This window comes from Pecten maximus, chromosome 5 (genome assembly GCF_902652985.1).
Source record: "Pecten maximus chromosome 5, xPecMax1.1, whole genome shotgun sequence".
Classification (NCBI taxonomy): Eukaryota; Metazoa; Mollusca; class Bivalvia; order Pectinida; family Pectinidae; genus Pecten; species Pecten maximus.
The window spans coordinates 11,476,778-11,499,233 of NC_047019.1; the positions used below are offsets into that span (position 1 = coordinate 11,476,778).

Below are 22,456 nucleotides of genomic sequence, written 5' to 3' on the forward strand. Positions count from 1 at the left end.
CTATTGAATTTCCTAAAGGTCTTCCTATTGGTTTTCCGAGTGATTTTCCGAGTGGTTTTCCGAGTGGTTTTCCTTTTGGTTTTCCAATTAGTTTTCCGAGTGGTTTTCCTACTGGTTTTCCGATTAACTGTCTTACTGTAATCCTTATACTTTAATTTGTTGTTGTTGTTGTTGTTGTTGTTGTGTTGTAATTCTTGTTTTTATTTTGTTTTTGATTTTTTTTATATCGCCTTGGCACTTCTGTATTTGATTTGAATATTTCTGGTTAAGCGATTTGGTGACGTAGGTCGTGAGTTAATGTTTTGAAAATGAAATTTCAAAAACCTGAAATAATCAAGATGAAAAAAATACACGGAATAACATCTCAATACAAAGACATACTAGTATATGAACCTTTAACATGTATTTTTCTCCTTGCTATAGAAGAGCTATGATAAACGATCACTGCAGGTTGATGGTACTGATGTAGGACATCGAGAAATGAGTAAACAGCATGACGTAGATCATCAGCACGCGCAAACGCTTATCCAATGATAAAACATAACATTTTATGAAATAACGGAGGAAGTTTACGTGCAAGTTCCACTAAATTTTGTGCATTTGCCGTTCTGGTTATGGCTGAGTGGGTAGATGAGCCATTGTAAAGTTATTATACATCAAATCATCCGTGAGAAAAAAAATCGGAAAATAGCTAAATGTTCATTATCCGGGGATAGATACAAAGAAGTTATGAAATATGTATCTCATTAGGGGATTAGGCGCAATTAACTATGAATTTTTAATTATTTTTTTTAGAAAGAGCCTGCTATCAAAATATCACAAAAAAGCATTAAACAAACGCGGCTTTAACACGTTGTATGAATCTTCAATGGTCCGTACTATCCAAGGTCATCCCCTAAAAATATAGAACATATATATATCCCTATGGGATTCGATCTAGCCCCGAAAATTCAACAATAAAAAGAACAAAAAAACAAACAAACAAAAAACCAACGACAAAAAGCAAAAAAGTACATGTTATAAAAGATTACTAATGTGTGACTCCTTCTCAAACACACCTCGACGACCCCCCCCCCCCCCCCCCCCCCCCCTCCACCCACACCCACACAACAACAACAACAACAACAACAACAACAGCAGCAACGACAACGACAACGATGACGACGACACTAAATACCAACAAAGTTTAACTATGGACTACCAAGAGAGTGGGTAGGCTTGGCACCCTCTACATTTCACCGTCCGAGGGATCGAGCCACGCCCGTCCACGGGGGCTGGACACGTTCATATAACCCACAATTAAATAATTGACCTCAGAGTCCGACCCCCACATTACTTATCATAAGTCATATTTCACTCTGGGTCATAGGAACGTATCAAGCTCCTGTGCGACCGTGCTGATAAAGTTCGCATGCGGGGTCATTTCGCAGACCGACTAAAATAACCTTGGTTTTGTTTTCTTCTTAATGCTGAAAATATAGAAATATGATAATGTGGAAATGAATTAAAAACAAATAAGCATTTGCTGATTGTATGTCATGTACATACGTGAACGGGTACTTAACTTTTGTTTTTTTTTGTTTTATTTTAATTGATTTGTGTTTTAACTTATGTTTTGTTTATATCTATAAATGCATTTTTGCTATATTTTATTATTTTTTTTCCATTAATTTCAATCTATTGTAGGAATGTATTCTGATAAAATTTTAGACAAAATTTTAGTTGATAATAATTTTTGAAAATATGTCACTGGATGAAAAAAAAAACTGCACGTGTAACAGCGCGTGGGACCATGTAACAGCCTTTGTGAAAAGCGGCAAAATTATCATGAATAAAACACAGATTGCTCATTATCTGAAAGTTAAAAACAGGAAGTGATGAAATATACATCGCATTTTGGGATTAGCGATAATTAACCATGCATGTTTAATTACCTTCACACAGAATAAAGGAGCACGCGGTAAAAAATATCACCAAAGCACATAAAAAGTCATATTTGTCACACATCGTGGTATAAATTTATAATATATGAAGTTTGTCTCTATTAAAATGATTCTCGGAAAGAAATTTGCTTTTGAACTTTTCACTTGATACAGTCCTTACTATAAGATAATCCCTTGCCATTCTTAAATATTGTGTATAGAGCCTTGATGACACAATGGTCGCCTATAAAAGGGCAGTATTATTTTTTCCAATGAAAAATTGTTAAATTAATCCAATAACCAATCAAGAACTGGAAATACCAAATATATATATATTCGAATGAGTACCTATTTAGGACCTTCATCTGTGTCAGTCTCGCGCATATGCATCTCCTTGCCTTGTCAGTCAGACTTTAGAAGTGAAAATACACGCGGGGCCCGCTAATATGTTAATTTGACGGAGAAGGAGCACGGTTCCGTAAACGGCTAGGAAATAGGTTTATGATGTAATGCTTTTTCAGCTATCAAAAGTTTAAAACACTACTTTATCAATATTTGTAGTATTAGCTCCTGCTTGGTTTCAATAATTTATGGCGAGTAGGCATGCACAGCGCGTCAGTTCCTAACTTAGCCACAAGTTTCCCTAATCTCCAAGGAATAACATTGTAAATTTTACGTTTGACGGAGTTCTTCATGTCATGCATTGTTGAAACAACCAGTATTTTCTTAACAATGAAATATGCAAATTAGTTTTAAAAAAACTACAAAGAAAACTGTTAAATCGATGACACGGGAAATTAAGAAAGATATTATAGCATCGCAGATTAGTGCATTAAATTAATATAGATGGTTTAGTTTTAGGAAAAGTACTAACAGCCATATTGAGAAAATGTCCATGGATTATGGGCCTCGTAGTCCTGGACTCGATAGCATGGCACACGCTACTGATCACAGGGTCACTCGTCCTTATCGACACCTTTATTAAGCGAAGGGGCCGGCAAATTTGTTTTGTTTTAGGGTTTCAATATCCTCGCAATAGTCAAGGTCATACGTGGACGGTTATCAAGGTCACATCTACAGCCAATGCCATCTGAAGATGGTTGTCAAGGGAGACACCAACAGCAAGGTTCATATGAGGACGGGTGTAAAGGTCACACAAGCAGCAAGGGTCATATGAGGATGAGTGTAAAGGTCACACAAACAGCCAGGGTCATATGAGGACGGGTGTAAAGGTCACACAAGCAGCAAGGGTCATATGAGGACGGTTATCAAGGTCACACCAACAGCCAACGGCTATGGGAAATATAACATAACTTGGATAAGCAAATCGTCATATCACCCTCCAAGCAGGCAATAATTGTTTATTATACCAAAATACAGGATTTAACAACAGTGGTTTCAATTGATAACAATCAGCTGACAATATGAAAAAAAACTCACATTTTTACAGTGGGAAATTAAAGTAAGTTCAACATTGGGTATTTTGTAATGATTTATTCACAAATAATCCCAATGTCCAACTGTGCCATTACACATCAGCCAGATGAAATCACCGTCTGCTCTCTGGCTGATCTGACACTTTTTGTTGATGATTTGTGTTCGGAACACCTCGGAAAGTTCTGTGTCGCGAAAGATAACTCTGTCATGCTGCTCGTTTCGCCTTCCTGGTCAAGTCGATATAGTCGGTTTCCCATAAACAGAGCCCTCGAGTGACCCATCTCGTTTTCTCGCCGGCCTGACCGGGGCATCCCGATCGTACTGGAAAAAAATGAGCGGGAAATTCGGCACAAGATGGCGGCTTTGAAGGTAAAGAGAGGTCCAACAACATCGGATGAAATCGAAGTAAATATAGATTTAAGTTGGTTCTATAACAACTTTTTTGTTATCCTTCCCTTGCTTACCTGAGATTATTTTATTTCACAACACTTTTAATAAGTAATGTACATGTGTTTTTAAGCATAGTAAATATTAATCTGTTTTAAACAGTGGCGGTAAGCAATCATGAACTTGCATGCTTGAATTCATTGCCAATGGCAGTTATCAACCAAGAACACAGCGCCTTATTCAAACGCGCACAATTACACTTGTTATAGTAGTAACCGAACGCGCCCTGATATTGCCGTCGCACGTGCATGCCGCCCTCTCTTGTTGTATGTTGTATATATGACTTTAACGAGTGGACATTGACCATGCATTCTGGCCTTTGGATTTGACATGTTTGGACACTATTCTTTAGCCAGCCGTTGACCAGTAAGATACACTGACCAGACCAACCCGGGTGGGCTGACCGATACGACTAATTGCTGATCCCTAGGCTGGTCGTGACCTTCCTCTCAATCTCCTATCTTTGCTGATTATTCGTTTCTCCCATGTGACCGATCGCGCCATCTTATATCTCTCATCATTCCCAGAGTAGTCAGTTCGCAAACCATTTGTTTGATGGAGATTGGAGATCGCCTACAACTTCCATCTGTCCAGTACTGACCGCCGCTGTACAAACAATAGCTCTGAATTTTAAGATCAATATTAATTTTCGCTGGTATTGTTATACTTGTATTTAAAGTATAATGTCCCCAAAATTTCTATTGTGTACAAATTATTTTATATATTATATAAGCTACATGCATCTTTAGGGAGTAAGGATCTGGAATGAAACTTTTGAAGAAATGCTGTAAAATGGTATCTAATATGAAAATATTGGTACATTCGAACCCTCCTAAATAGTTCTGGGGCTGTGATGTTACGTTTTCAACGATTCTCTCCCATAAAACTGTTTGTTTCAATGAAACAAAATAACGTTATCTCATCTATAAAAAGTTAAACGCCATATGAACCCGTAACATTGTTCAGGTCAAGTGATGCAATATGCATGTATTTATTGGAAATGTTGGGTGGTCGGGTGACAGAATTGATATTTTCAATCGCTTTTCACATGTCTACTAAAGATAGGCGACCGTGGTTCGACTCCTCAGGGTCGGACGAACTAAGGCCTAGGGGTCACCTAACAGAGAAGGTGGGTTTCCCCGGAATACTCCGATTTCCTGTCAAATTATGGTACCCTGATCCCAACCCTGCAAGATCGTTTAATTAAACTTATTGAAATTATCGCCCGTGAAGAACTCTTTAAAAAAAGTGAAGAGAAGTACACGTTCTGCGTCATTAAAACGCTTGTTTATACTCCCTAACCGTCCCAAACGTTTCTCCTGCATGTTCTGTGTACAACTAAATTGAACGTGAAAGGATTGTTTAGCTAATTGGTATTATTTTCTGATCGGATTCTAAATCAAGACAACACATCGACAGTCATTAGTGGTGGTCAGCTGCCATTAGGAAGTGGACTTACTGACCAATTCCGGTCGTCCTATGGGACGAGATAGGGAGGCGGAGAGGGCTGTCCCGTGATTAGTAATTAGGGGCTGTGGGTGACACGGAGGCTGTTGGGCAGTTCTGGACAGGAAGGACACAGTTTACTAACGGATGACTCAGTCAATACTGCAAATTGAATTTAACATCTTAACTGGGGAAGAGGTGTTGCAACGTAAAATGGAGGAAGACTCAATTGCGAAGAGTTAATTTCATCGACACGATATGCTTACACCTGTCTTCGTTTGAAGAAACATTCAGTTGGAAGAATATCTTTTGTTTCATTTTACTTATACATGCTGTTTTACGCAGCTATTGAATCATTTATCATAATTATCCATTACACATATTGAAATAAAAATGTAAATCTAACGAAAGTTTTAATTGTTGTTGTTGTTGTTGTTGTTGTTGTTGTTCTTCTTCTTCTTCTTCTTCTTCTTCTTCTTCTTCTTCTTCTTCTTCTTCTTCTTCTTCTTCTTCTTCTTCTCATATGTGAGTATAAAAATAGATACCTTTGTTTTTTCTATCTCAGTAAAACTATAATTTGCGTGGACAGACTGAGGAAAAAACATGCCCGCTTTTTATTCTTAAAACTATTCCCCGAGGTAAAATCAAATACAATAAAAATAAAGTTAGAATAAAACAATGGCTGGGTACATACAAAACTGGCTAATCTAACTCTACCTAATATAGTCGTAAAATAAATGTTTTTTCTTTACTTCGGAAATAAAGTAGTCGATTACAGTAGTTCTGGTTTGTAGAAGATTGATATTTTGGCTCAAACGGGAACCTTGCTGTCCCCTGGGATTTCTGATGCATATCAAACTTGTACGGCTGCCACAAGGGTCAGCGAAACGTTTTATATTGGCTTTCCAATCGTTATATATTGTTTCAATTTTTATGACTAAGATCATTTTGTATAGGGCCGTCATCGTTCTCGGGTAATGGCGTATTTGGGCGACCTTCGCAGAACACAGATTTCTTCCAGACGTCAACCAACCACAGGGACTTGAGAATAAGTTACAGTCTACATGTATTTGGACCTCCCCTTGGCCCAAACGTCTCAAAATGTGCTATACACACTATATACACACTAGGGGAGGTCCAAATACATGTAAACTGTAACTAATTATGAAGTCCCTGTGAAACCAACATACCAGGTCAAATCGACCAACTAAGAAGATGCCTTGGAAATACTTACGAAATCAGTTGTCATATTTAAACAAGAGGCCGATTTGGCTTGTACTGTACCAATCATAATTCATTACGGGGTGGATGTTTGCTACCTCAAATTGTTTTCATAAAAGCCGCATTAGAAAATCAAAATAGAACGACTTGTCGAAATCTGTATCTCCAAAATTATCATTTGAAATGTACATTTTTTTATAATTGCATTGCAAAAATAAATACGTACAATGTGCTCCCGAGTTACCTTTTAAACTATTTTAAAACTAGGATACGCCGCCACACAAAGAACAATGACGTCAATGTCCCCGCCAGCGATCGAACCCATGACCGCTTCACGCATGGCTTAAAATTTTCTACTCTACCAAATGAACTACGCTTAAACTCCTTAGCCGAGTCTGTATGTACAATGTTATAAAAGATGCCATTACGAACGTGTCACAATGACAGAATTTAACATATATGTTTCAGTGACTGCTTTTTCGTGTTGTTCTGTCACCTTCATCAGGCAAATGACCAATGACGTGTATATGTACACGTGTACTAATGTACAAGTATGAAGTCTATGGAATTGTAATCAAATCGACAGATCTTTACAGTTACAAGTTGTTTAAACCTGTTCATAGGTATGCGAAACTATGGGCCCCCTCGTTTCGATATACTCGTAGAACCTCCCCTCTATTGCATTTCCAGATGGTGTTTTCAGATCTCAATAAACACACAACAGATATACTTTTGTGAATTAGACACAGATTCATACGCACAAAGCAATGTTAATCATGTTTTAATTGTCAAAATAAAATTGACAAATTCAAATATTCAGCCTGAGAAATAATGTATTTTACAATAATGTATTAAAATTTACGTTGTTTGTATTGTTTTAATGTAAGCATTGTGCTGTGTTGTGATATGTTCTGTTATTGCGTCATTTAAATGAAATTTAAAAAACAAAAACAAAAAAAAACAATCTTTTCTTTTTTCACTTTAAAACTAATTATCATGAGTCATTTTTGGCACTGAACCATTCCCATGCATACACCGACATGTCATTTTGTGGGAGAAAAAAGAAATATTTGAAAATTACAATTTAGAAGTAACCATATTCCACAGAATAAGAATTATTTCACAAAACATGTCAACTATCAGAAAATTCTATGACATCCCAAGCCGTATACCCTGATTTTAAGACATGTGCAATGTTATGGAAACCATTAATCTCTCATATCAAGACCGATCGATCCATTTCTTCTGCAGAACGAATCTCTTAATGCGCATGGGCGGACACATGCCAATTACCCACAATTCAAGAGGATAGTTTTCTGTTACCCGCTCAAATTTGTCATTTATTCTGAATGTGACGGTTGTCTTCCGTCCTGATTTAGACAGAGAACTGTACTATTCTAGAAAGTTCGCCCATACTACAACATCAACAGAAAAAAACAGATAGGAAAAATAAAAACGTCTTTTATAAATCTCAATTGAGATGGTTGATTAGATCTATCAGTCGAATTTCGGAAAGTGCAATCGCCATTTTCCTCACATTGGCGCCACACGTCTTTTAAAATTTCAAACAATGTACGGATTTTGCATTATACGTTTTTTATTTTATTTGATGACCAAAACATTAACGTCAAATACGTTTTTTTTTGCAATACAAAAAATAATGTAATATTTTTGAATTATTCATTTCAATGTCTTTAAAGATTAAGAAGAAATCTTTGTATGCAACATCTTATGTAATGGATGAAAAAAATATCGATGTAAAATTTACAGTGAATGAAACATGACATCTGATTTTTTTGTTTCTGTGACTGAAGAACACACGTAACTGACAAGGGATTTCGATTTCGTGAACACGTGATTGATCTTATGTTAATTTCAGGATCACTGTTTCATGAAATGAAATGGACATATTGTATACTACCAAGAAATGTCGGTATTGATGAAGGAGAAGATTCGGTGTACAAGTGTAGGCTTTGATTAGTTGTAGTTTCCAAACTCCATTGTATATATATATATATTCACTTTTATCTTTTTGCATCATATTTGGTTTTTATTTTTCATTCAATGATTTAAATTAAGTGTTTTACAGCAAATTTTACTTATGATGACGTATGAGATTATTTCATTAGAAAAAAATAGGAGTATAAAATGTTAATGTCGAAGACGACTTTCTGCATTACTATTTGATTGATATTCGATAATTGTTATTTTATTGTATCATAATTATATGAACTCTTTACTTTATAGATATATCTTACAAAAATCTTCACAGGGAATGAGTTAAAAGAAAACCAAATTTTAAAGTAGAGACTTTAAACATACATGTAAATATGTACAAAATGTCACGTTTGTGTACGAATTATATTTAAGTTTAAACTTATTTTATTGTCATTTGGACAAAAGGATAGGGCACAACTTTTCACAACTTATAAAAGCCCTCTCCGAAAATGGCCTAGACAATATTAATAAATTTACATAACAACACATTTTAAATACATATATAAATATGTGAATGTCTGTATATCTTAAAATCTTTTTCTGGACTTGATAGGAATTATATGATATGTGTCATTTCAACTTTTAACCGCATTATCCCCACTAACAATCGTCTCGTAGCAAATGAATGAATAATAAATTATATCAATAACTTGCACTCTTCATGGCTCGACGGAGGGCAGCGTTGGGGGCCGCCATGGCCGAGTGGTTAAGGTGTCCCGACACTTTATCACTAGCCCTCCACCTCTGGGTTGCGAGTTCGAAACCTACGTGGGGCAGTTGCCAGGTACTGACCGCAGGCCGGTGGTTTTTCTCCGGGTACTCCGGCTTTCCTCCACCTCCAAAACCTGGCACGTCCTTAAATGACCCTGGCTGTTAATAGGACGTTAAACAAAAACAAACCAAACAAACCAAAAGAGGGCAGCGTTCCTCTTCACGTCCGATCGGGGAATCGAACTATGGCCTTTTTGTAGGACTTACCGAAATTTAGTTTTTGTTTGTTGGTTTGTTTAATATTACGTCTGATAATGTTTCCCAACCATTATTACGGAGACAACGTATGATACATATATGAATCTCAGTTACCTTAGTAAAGTGTACCCCTGTCGATTCATATTGTTATTTTTATATATCTATTAAGAAAAACAAGTAGTATAGATAATACGTGTACAAAAGTATTCTTGTAAAGTAACTCTATTAACGACATTTTAAATGTGAATTCTGAAATATGAAACCATTGGAACATGCACCAAATGTTCAAACCAATTGTTATACGTGCCTCAGAAATAATAATAATAAAAAAAAAGAACAAAAATAATTAAGCCTGAGTCTTATATGAAGTCTTTTAAAACCCGTTAAGGAAAATAGTTATGTTTGTCAGATTGGTTATAGGAGAGTGTTGATTTCCCTATCGAGAACTATTTCGACGCAATTCTAACCTCAAACGAATCATGCAACGCCCTCAAAGGGTAGACTGAGGCAGAAACACAGGAATCACGAAGTTAAGGTAACGCTTATTGTAACAACTAGGAGTCTCCCAAAAGAAATAGAGCATTTTCTTTTTAAATCGCGAAGGCGACAATTTTACCTTTGTAGTGTTTATCAGGGTAAATATCACGATTAACAGTCGACCTATGTCACGGATAACAGTACGTTATAGGGTAAATATCACGATCAACAGTCGACATATGTCACAGATAACAGTACGTTATAGGGTAAATATCACGATCAACAGTCGACATATGTCACGGATAACAGTACGTTATAGGGTAAATATCACGATCAACAGTCGACATATGTCACGATAACAGTACGTTATAGGATAAATATCACGATCAACAGTCGACATATGTCACGGATAACAGTACGTTATAGGGTAAATATCTAGATCAACAGTCGACATATGTCACGATAACAGTACGTTATAGGGTAAATATCACGATCAACAGTCGACATATGTCACGGATAACAGTACGTTATAGGGTAAATATCACGATCAACAGTCGACATATGTCACGATAACAGTACGTTATAGGGTAAATATCACGATCAACAGTCGACATATGTCACAGATAACAGTACGTTATAGGGTAAATATCACGATCAACAGTCGACATATGTCACGGATAACAGTGCATTATAGGGTAAATATCACGATCAACAGTCGACATATGTCACGATAACAGTAGGTTATAGGATAAATATCACGATCAACAGTCGACATATGTCACGGATAACAGTACGTTATAGGGTAAATATCACGATCAACAGTCGACATATGTCACAGATAACAGTACGTTATAGGGTAAATATCACGATCAACAGTCGACATATGTCACGGATAACAGTACATTATAGGGTAAATATCACGATCAACAGTCGACGTATGTCACGGATAACAGTACGTTATAGGGTAAATATCACGATGAACAGTCGATATATGTCACAGATAACAGTACGTTATAGGGTAAATATCACGATCAACAGTTGACATATGTCACGATAACAGTACGTTATAGGGTTAATATCACGATGAACAGTCGACATATGTCACGATAACAGTACGTTATAGGGTAAATATCACGATCAACAGTCGACATATGTCACAGATAACAGTACGTTATAGGGTAAATATCACGATCAACAGTCGACATATGTCACGATAACAGTACGTTATAGGGTAAATATCACGATCAACAGTCGACATATGTCACGGATAACAGTACGTTATAGGGTAAATATCACGATCAACAGTCGACATATGTCACAGATAACAGTACTATATAGGGTAAATAGCACGATCAACAGTCGACATATGTCACGGATAACAGTACGTTATAGGGTAAATATCACGATCAACAGTCGACATATGTCACGGATAATAGTACGTTATAGGGTAAATATCACGATCAACAGTCGACATATGTCACGGATAACAGTACGTTATAGGGTAAATATCACGATCAACAGTCGACATATGTCACGATAACAGTACGTTATAGGGTAAATATCACGATCAACAGTCGACATATGTCATGGATAACAGTACGTTATAGGGTAAACATCACGATCAACAGTCGACATATGTCACGATAACAGTACGTTATAGGGTAAATATCACGATCAACAGTCGACATATGTCACAGATAACAGTACGTTATAGGGTAAATATCTCGATCAACAGTCGACATATGTCACAGATAACAGTACGTTTTAGGGTAAATATCACGATCAACAGTCGACATATGTCACGATAACAGTACGTTATAGGGTAAATATCACGATCAACAGTCGACATATGTCACGATAACAGTACGTTATAGGGTAAATATCACGATCAACAGTCGACCTATGTCCCAGATAACAGTACGTTATACGGTAAATATCACGATCAACAGTCGACATATGTCACAGATAACAGTACGTTATAGGGTAAATATCACGATCAACAGTGGACATATGTCACGGATAACAGTACGTTATAGGGTAAATATCACGATCAACAGTCGACATATGTCACGATAACAGTACATTATAGGGTAAATATCACGATCAACAGTCGACATAAGTCACGGATAACAGTACGTTATAGGGTAAATATCACGATCAACAGTCGACATATGTCCCAGATAACAGTACGTTATAGGGTAAATACCACGATCAACAGTCGACATATGTCACAGATAACAGTACGTTATAGGGTAAATATCACGATCAACAGTCGACACATGTCACGATAACAGTACGTTATAGGGTAAATATCACGATCAACAGTCGACATATGTCACAGATAACAGTACGTTATAGGGTAAATATCACGATCAACAGTCGACATATGTCACGATAACAGTACGTTATAGGGTAAATATCACGATTAACAGTCGACATATGTCACGATACAGTACATTATAGGGTAAATATCACGATCAACAGTCGACATATGTCACAGATAACAGTACGTTATAGGGTAAATATCACGATCAACAGTCGACATATGTCACGATAACAGTACGTTATAGGGTAAATATCACGATCAACAGTCGACATATGTCACGGATAACAGTACGTTATAGGGTAAATATCACGATCAACAGTCGACATATGTCACGGATAACAGTACGTTATAGGGTAAATATCACGATCAACAGTCGACATATGTCACGGATAACAGTACGTTATAGGGTAAATATCACGATCAACAGTCGACATATGTCATGGATAACAGTACGTTATAGGGTAAACATCACGATCAACAGTCGACATATGTCACGATAACAGTACGTTATAGGGTAAATATCACGATCAACAGTCGACATATGTCACATATAACAGTACGTTATAGGGTAAATATCACGATCAACAGTCGACATATGTCACAGATAACAGTACGTTTTAGGGTAAATATCACGATCAACAGTCGACATATGTCCCAGATAACAGTACGTTATAGGGTAAATATCACGATCAACAGTCGACATATGTCACAGATAACAGTACGTTATAGGGTAAATATCACGATCAACAGTCGACATATGTCACGGATAACAGTACGTTATAGGGTAAATATCACGATCAACAGTCGACATATGTCACAGATAACAGTACGTTATAGGGTAAATATCACGATTAACAGTCGACATATGTCACGATAACAGTACATTATAGGGTAAATATCACGATCAACAGTCGACATATGTCACGGATAACAGTACGTTATAGGGTAAATATCACGATCAACAGTCGACATATGTCACAGATAACAGAACGTTATAGGGTAAATATCACGATCAACAGTCGACATATGTCACAGATAACAGTACGTTATAGGGTAAATATCACGATCAGCAGTCGACATATGTCACGATAACAGTACGTTATAGGGTAAATATCACGATCAACAGTCGACATATGTCACAGATAACAGTACGTTTTAGGGTAAATATCACGATCAACAGTCGACATATGTCCTAGATAACAGTACGTTATAGGGTAAATATAACGATCAACAGTCGACATATGTCACGATAACAGTACGTTATAGGGTAAATATCACGATCAACAGTCGACATATGTCACGATAACAGTACGTTATAGGGTAAATATCACGATCAACAGTCGACATATGTCACGGATAGCAGTACGTTATAGGGTAAATATCACTATCAACAGTCGACATATGTCACGATAACAGTACGTTATAGGGTAAATATCACGATCAACAGTCGACATATGTCGGGATAACAGTACGTTATAGGGTAAATATCACGATCAACAGTCGACATATGTCACGATAACAGTACGTTATAGGGTAAATATCACGATCAACAGTCGACATATGTCACGATAACAGTACGTTATAGGGTAAATATCACGATCAACAGTCGACATATGTCACAGATAACAGTACGTTATAGGGTAAATATCACGATCAACAGTCGACATATGTCACGGATAACAGTACGTTATAGGGTAAATATCACTATCAACAGTCGACATATGTCACGATAACAGTACGTTATAGGGTAAATATCACGATCAACAGTCGACATATGTCGGGATAACAGTACGTTATAGGGTAAATATCACGATCACCAGTCGACATATGTCACGATAACAGTACGTTATAGGGTAAATATCACGATCAACAGTCGACATATGTCACGATAACAGTACGTTATAGGGTAAATATCACGATCAACAGTCGACATATGTCACGATAACAGTACGTTATAGGGTAAATATCACGATCAACAGTCGACATATGCCACGATAACAGTACGTTATAGGGTAAAATATCACGATCAACAGTCGACATATGTCACAGATAACAGTACGTTATAGGGTAAATATCACGATCAACAGTCGACAAATGTCACAGATAACAGTACGTTACATGAGATGTATAGGGTAAATATCACGATCAACAGTCGACATATGTCACCGATAACAGTACGTTATAGGGTAAATATCACGATCAACAGTCGACATATGTCACGAATAACAGTACGTTATAAGGTAAATATCACAATCAACAGTCGACATATGTCACGATAACAGTACGTTATAGGGTAAATATCACGATCAACAGTCGACATATGTCACAGATAACAGTACGTTATAGGGTAAATATCACGATCAACAGTCGACATATGTCACAGATAACAGTACGTTATAGGGTAAATATCACGATCAACAGTCGACCTATGTCAGAGATAACAGTACGTTATAGGGTAAATATCACGATCAACAGTCGATATATGTCACGATAACAGTACGTTATAGGGTAAATATCACGATCAACAGTTGACATATGTCACGATAACAGTACGTTATAGGGTAAATATCACGATCAACGGTCGACATATGTCACAGATAACAGTACGTTATAGGGTAAATATCACGATCAACAGTCGACATATGTCGGGATAACAGTACGTTATAGGGTAAATATCACGATCAACAGTCGACATATGTCACGGATAACAGTACGTTATAGGGTAAATATCACGATCAACAGTCGACATATGTCACGATAACAGTACGTTATAGGGTAAATATCACGATCAACAGTTGACATATGTCACAGATAACAGTACGTTATAGGGTTAATATCACGATCAACAGTCGACATATGTCACGGATAACAGTACGTTAAAATTCTCCTTATCCTTCCATCCTCCTTATCCTCCCATCCTCCCATCCGCCCATCCTCCCATCCTCCTCATCCTCCCTTCCTCCCATCCTCCCATCCTCCTTATCCTCCCATCCTCCCATCCTCCCATCCTCCTCATCCTCCAATCCTCCAATACTCATTATCCTCCCATCCTCCTTACTCTCCTCATCCTCCCATCCCCCCATCCGCCCATCCTCCCATTCTCCTTATCCGCCCATCCTCCCATCCTCCCATCCTCTAATCCTCCTTATCCTCCTCATCCTCCCATCCTCCTCATCCTCCATTCCTCCTTATCCTCCCATCCTCCTCATCCTCCCATCCTCCCATCCTCCATCCTCCTTATCCTCCCATCCTCCCACCCTCCCATTCTCCTTATCCTTCCATCCTCCTTATCCTCCCAACCGCCCATCCTCCCATCCTCCTCATCCTCCCATCCTCCCATCCTCCTCATCCTCCCATCCTCCCATCCTCCCTTCCTCCCATCCTCCCATCCTCCCATCGCCCATCCTCCTCATCCTCCCATCCTCCTCATCCTCCATTCCTCCTTATCCTCCCATCCTCCCATCCTCCCATCCTCCCATCCTCCCATCCTCCTCATCCTCCCATCCTCCCATCCTCCCATCCTCCTTATCCTCCCATCCTCCCACCCTCCCATTCTTCTTATCCTTCCATCCTCCTTATCCTCCCAACCGCCCATCCTCCCATCCTCCTCATCCTCCCATCCTCCCATCCTCCCTTCCTCCCATCCTCCCATCCTCCCATCGCCCATCCTCCTCATCCTCCCATCCTCCCATCCTCCCATCCTCCTCATCCTCCATTCCTCCTTATCCTCCCATCCTCCCATCCTCCCATCCTCCCATCCTCCCCATCCTCCTCATCCTCACATCATCCCATCCTCCTCATCCTCCCATCCTCCCATCCGCCTCATCCTCCCATCCTCCCATCCTCCTAATCCTTCCATCCTCCCTTCCTCCCATCCTCCTCATCCTCCCATCCTCCCATCCTCCCATCCTCCTCATCCTCCCATCCTCCCATCCTCCCAACCTCCCGTCATCCCATCCTCCCATCCTCCTCATTCTCCCATCCTCCCATCCTCCTCATCCTCCCATCCTCCCATCCTCCTATCCTCCCATCCTCCTCATCCTCCCATCCTCCCATCCTCCCATCCTCCTCATCCTCCCATCCTCCTTATTCTCCCATCCTCCCATCCTCCTCATCCTCCCATCCTCCCCATCCTCCCGTCATCCCATCCTCCCATCCTCCTCATTCTCCCATCCTCCCATCCTCCTCATCCTCCCATCCTCCCATCTTCCTCATCCTCCCATCCTCCCATCCTCCCATCCTCCTCATCCTCCCATCCTCCTTATCCTCCCATCCTCCCATCCTCCTCATCCTCCATCCTCTAATACTCATGATCCTCCCATCCTCTTTATCCACCCATCCGCCCATCCTCCCATCCTCCCATCCTCCCATCCTCCTCATCCTCCCATCCTCCCATCCTCCTCATCCTCCCATTCTCCTTATCCTCCCATCCTCCCATCCTCCCATCCTCCCATCCTCCCATCCTCCTCATCCTCCTTATCCTCCCATCCTCCCATCCTCCCCGTCCTCCCATCCTCCCCATCCGTCGGTACATCCCTGGTCCCCTCAGTTCGTGTGATTTACCAAAATAAAGTACAGGGATGTCTGAACTGATTCATAAAAATATTAAGTTGATGTTTTTATTCTTTATGTTTTTTGTTTTTGTTTTTAATTATTTGTGTAAAAATGGTACTCATTGTGATCATATATGCTATTCCTCAATTTATATATAATGTATTGTGGATAGGGCCTTACTAATGTTGTTATACTTTGTGCCATATCCTTTATGCTTTTGATGAAAATGAAATATGTTTAAATTATGGAATTACCTTTTTTTTCATCTCCCTTTCCAGATTTCGATTTTTTTCGACCTATTTTGACTATACATACTGTTGCATTTTCTACTGTCGATAAACTGTGCAAAGAGGGACAACTCTTAATTACATATCATACCATCCAGATTTGTGATACTATTTTTAAAGCCGCCTGAAAAAATATTTTGACTTTCTATCTTATAACTTTCCCAGAATAAAATCCGGTTCATAATTAGGTGAAAATAAATAGAAAAATATAAGTGATATCTTATATCTTACTCTTAGAGAAAACACAAGCTATTTAGATTTCCTAGACGACTTAAAGTGGAAAAAGATACTCCTCAAAGTAACGAAGTTCTACTGAATAATACCACGTAATTCAATCAAAATAGTGACTTAAATATATTAAAAAGATTGAACATTACATATATTTATTTACATATAATTACTTTCATATATTTATTTATTAAAGGGTTAACTGTAATATTTTTTTAACGTTATTGAGCAATAACGTAAAAAATAATTTACAGTTAACCCTTATAATTTAATTAACAACGATAAGAAATATTTTCATTAAGTTTAACATGTTTATTTTGCTCCAGATATTTAAAAACACATCGATAAATACAAAATCCCGTGAACAACGATTACTCCGCTACTTCCGGTATAACTGAAAGTAGTTCCTTTTATTTTATTTTATGTTATGAGATGATAACATAATTTTTTGAGCCAATGAAAATGCTTGTTACAAGCAAAATTAAATTATATACATTTACCTTCATATATATTTATTTACAGACATTTACTTTTATATACATATACATGCATTTATATACAAATATTTACATTTATATATCTATCTACATGTACATACACAAATGTATATCTATTCACGTGTATTTATTTACCTGAAAATATTTTATATCAAGTACAATTAATACAAGTTGTGTTAGCTCAATACTTGGTGTTGATGGTTAGCTTTGATTTTAGTTGGGAGGAAGATTGCTCAAAATTGTAATGCTCATGATATACCTATGGGTCCTTAAATTAGGATTAAACGTTCGCTGGAATCATTTTAAAGTGGGTATTCAAATATATAGTGGTGTATATATCCATTCCCAAAGTCACGCCTACACGTAGATACTGATGACTCAAGCATATCCTTATTTAAGTAGCTAGCATTTCTTTGCACATAGTCTGTTGTATTTTTCTTTTTCTATGGTATTTAAATGTAATGATGGTCATTGATACTACTACTAGCATTAATTAATTGAATGATTTATTCAGTTTTTTTTAAATTGTTTCTTATAGCTGGCATCAATTAGATCAAACTCATTAAGTGTTGATATTCGCTGGATGCCTATCACTAAAAAATTGATACTGTAAACTTATCAATTTTGGCGCACTGAAATTTTCGCGCATTTCCAAATTATATTAAGTGTTGATGTTCGCTGGATGCGTATTACCAAAAATTGATACTGTAAACTCAATAATTTTGGCGAACTCAAATTTTCGCGCATTTCCAAATTATAACATATTAGCGCAATGAAGAACTAGCGCATTCTCACATCTTCAGTAAGAATAACACATAGAACATGTTATTAGCGCAATCATAACTTATCACAATTCTTCTAGACCGAAAAGCGCTATTATTGTGTTACCGCTAAAATGTGTACGGTTTTAGTTTGTGATCAGTGAAATAAATTTTCGAGGTGATCCGCCCTTTATCAAGACAAACAGACAAAGAATATGAAACAGGATACATAAAACTAGCAGTTAATCTACGAACAATATCATGGAGTGTTGTTTGTGTTAGTGATTCCTTCGGTCGATAATTAGTTCGCCGACGGTGAAGAGTGGACCCTCGATAATCCGAACACCTTCGTTCCAGGCCCAACTCGTACGGATTACGAGTTTTCCGGACTGCCGAATTTCGTATACAAGGTCAAAAATAATTGTCGTGTAAGAGTTACGTCCCTTGACTATGTACACTGCGGGACGTTTAAATAAAATACTTACATTTCATAAACACGTCTAACTGCCAAATTGTATAGTTTTTGGCGGTGTAGCATATTGGGTGTTATTGAATAACCTCTTAATTTTCAATGGCTTTGGGAGTTTGCTGAAAACTTTCATCACATACTCGACCTGTTATCCTGTGAAATCACCCATGTAATAATTTAACGATAATATGTCACTAGTTCAACATATCCAGGAGCAGATTCTTTGGCTGCGCTAGTCAGAAATCGATCGTGACGTCATATATTGATAACGACGTTAGGTCATGTATTAAACATGGCGCAAAAAGGCAGCTGCCTACGTTTGATTTTGCCCTCCTAGCTTGACTTTAAACCCTATAAAAATGTCAGTTTTCTGAGTAATGTGATAAGAAGTATCTTAAATTCGTTTTCATTTCATACGATAAACCTGCAGGTATTGCGTGTATTATAAGAAGCGGGATGTCTACCCCCTGGTCGAGACATACTGGTCTTGAAAAGTGGTAGTCGCTCTCCTGCTCAGCATTTTTGGGAGTGGGACGATGTCAGTATAATGTTACTGGGTGGGGTGTCCTGCTGGGTGTCTTCGACAGTATGCTTCAGTGAGGTAGCACTATAAATCGGTAAAAGTACCGCATCCTCCCAAAACACACATACGCACTCGCACGGGAGACCGTCCTGAAATGTCCTTATCTGTTGATAGGACAAACCTAACCAAAAATGTCATACTAGATTTTAATAAAACTCGTCGCTCGCGAAAATGAAAACTCCTTAAACTCGTTTTTCAGAATCTCGTGAAATGGAAACCCATTTAGATCCTCTATATTGTGAGAAATCGAAACCGGCGAGGCATTTTAGACTTTCGTTTTACATACATAATTTAATTTTGCTTGTAACAAGCATTTTCATTGACTCAAAAAATTATGTTATCATCTCATAACATAACATGACGTCAGCGGAGTAATCGTTGTTCACGGGATTTTGTATTTATCGATGTGTTTTTAAATATCTGGAGCAAAATAAACATGGTAAACTTAATGCAAATGTTTCTTATCGTTGTTAATTAAATTAGAAGGGTTAGCGGTTTATTCAGAGTACACCCCAGTTTTTTGTGTTATTGCTCAATAACGTAAAAAAAAATATATTACAGTTAACCCTTAAATAATTTGAACGTCATGTATGGTGAATTAGACTGGGAGTTGCACATTGGCTTGAATACTGTTAGTATTCTTTCATTGGATTATGCTGTTGATTAAAACTTATATCGATATTAGTGACAGTAGTCTTCGTCAGACCTGGTTATTTGGCCGAAGTCTACTGGTGTGTTGTATGCTTAGCAAATTTACATTGATATCATAAGTTATTATAATATCTATCGCGGCGTTACACGCGTTATCAAGATCTTAGTCCAATATATTCCAGAAAACAGCATCTATATACATATCATAAAAATATATACTTATTAATTAACACTTAGTGGTATACGCGAACCTGGTGCAATGTGATGCAATTATTAACGTTGAAGAACATTCATGAAGGCATTAATTACAACGTAAATTCTATGCTGTCACAGAAGAAAAAATCGAACATACCGGAAACCCATTATTTAATGAATACGATATTTCAAAGGTGCTAAGTCTGTGACAAAGAATACTTATGATCAATTGAAAACAAGAATATTCTGTTGTTTATTATTTACAATGCAAAAAGTTACATACATTACCACCCTCCAGCCGTCTGAGTGCAATACTTACTTATAAATATCTGTGCTACCCAGTCGTAGAGAATATCAAAATATTAACCACACTCGGGAAATATATTTTGTATTACTGAAGACACGGTTAGACATCCTCTCTATATATACATTGTATATATCTATATACCTACACATATATTTTTTTTTTGGAGAGATCCTGATTGAGCACATGAGCACATATTCCATCATATCTACATTTGAGGTATATAATTATACAGTTATATATTTGTGTCAATATTTGATATTTGTATTCCATGTTTTATATTTCAACCTGATATTTTGCTATTAATATTATATAAATATATTAAAATGGCATTATAATAAACGTTCGGGAAATTGAAAGTTTATGTTGTATGGTTTGTAAGTCTATTTTAAATAAATACTCTTAACTATGCTAATTTGTAAACATTTGCAGATCTAAATAACAGTAACTTATCGCACACACTGGTTTTTTTTTTTTTGGGGTGGGGTGGGGGGGGGTTGTTTGTTTGTTTGTTTTTTTTTTTTTTTTTTTTTTGAATTATCATTCGTATATGGTCTCTAAAAGTGGCTTAATTATAATCATGATTTTACATTTATCACAGAGCGAAGATAATGTTTATTTTGGGAAGAGAGCAAAATCATTGAAGCGAGATCTCGCTTATTAATTAAATAGCTTAACGATAATAATATACCTGAAATGAAAATTTGAAGGGAGATAACTACGCAGAGCTTACGCAAAAGTAATGCGACTGTTAGTGTGAGTTTTAATGCTAACGGGGGATAACTCCGTCGAACTTAGAGTATTCATCAACCAGTTTCCATTCATTAACATGTCTCGTCGATGTTTAAAAAGCACTCTAAAATATTTGCTATCCTCAAAAAAAAAAATAATATTTTCTTCATTCCCTGCAAGTTGATGATGTTATATGAGAATGTATTCAGCTGAACAGCAATACGTGTACTATGAGTAATCATATTAACTGGATTTATATTTTTCCTTTTTATTATTTTCCTGAAAGTTATAGAATTAAAAAAGACAATAACTTTCCCCCATTCTTTTTCATTTCATTGTCCTTCCGTCTGCCAAATATAGACTTCATTTTATCCCACCTATCATCATCAGATGGTGGGCTATTCAAATCGCGCGCGCCCTACGTCCGTCGACCGTCCATAAACAATCTGGTACTGGAAGGATATTTCTCAAACTTCACATCTTGCTTTTTACAGTCTTTATTTGTGTTCATTTAACTTTGAGACTTTGAAACTGGTCTTGAAAGAAATCGACAGGCAGTCATTTTTGATTATGGACGGTTTAGGATTGCTGTTTTTATATCTCAGGAAGTTCTTCTTATGTAGACCTTCCTTAGATTTCACAGAAATGTTTTCTTTGTTATAAATTCATTAAGAGGAAAAAGAAAAGTAGAGAAATAGTCAGTCTGATATAGAATTCATAGAAATATTGAAATGAGGGCGTCAAAATGCCTCTGGAATATCATGTGATCCTTTCCAGCATGTTGTAGATTGAAGATTTAAAAATAAATAGTTTGACAAGATTTGATATCATTGGATTCGATGTAGTATTTCTAAAGTTTCCTCAATAATCAGGAAATTGTCAGTGTGTGCCTTTATCGGGTTCGTACCAGTTCTACCAAATAGGTACGGTATTGTATAATGGGACGCAATTG

At 37.2% G+C, this 22,456-nt stretch overlaps 1 protein-coding gene across 1 annotated transcript; it reads left to right on the forward strand.

Moving 5' to 3' along the window:
* The first annotated feature begins 3,713 nt into the window (after positions 1 to 3,713).
* Positions 3,714 to 16,547, forward strand: LOC117326787 (splicing factor 3A subunit 2-like). Its single transcript, XM_033883511.1, has 2 exons — positions 3,714 to 3,728; positions 15,093 to 16,547. Exons 1-2 carry the CDS (start codon positions 3,714 to 3,716, stop codon positions 16,545 to 16,547), a joined length of 1,470 nt encoding a protein of 489 aa, XP_033739402.1.
* Positions 16,548 to 22,456: the final 5,909 nt, after the last annotated feature.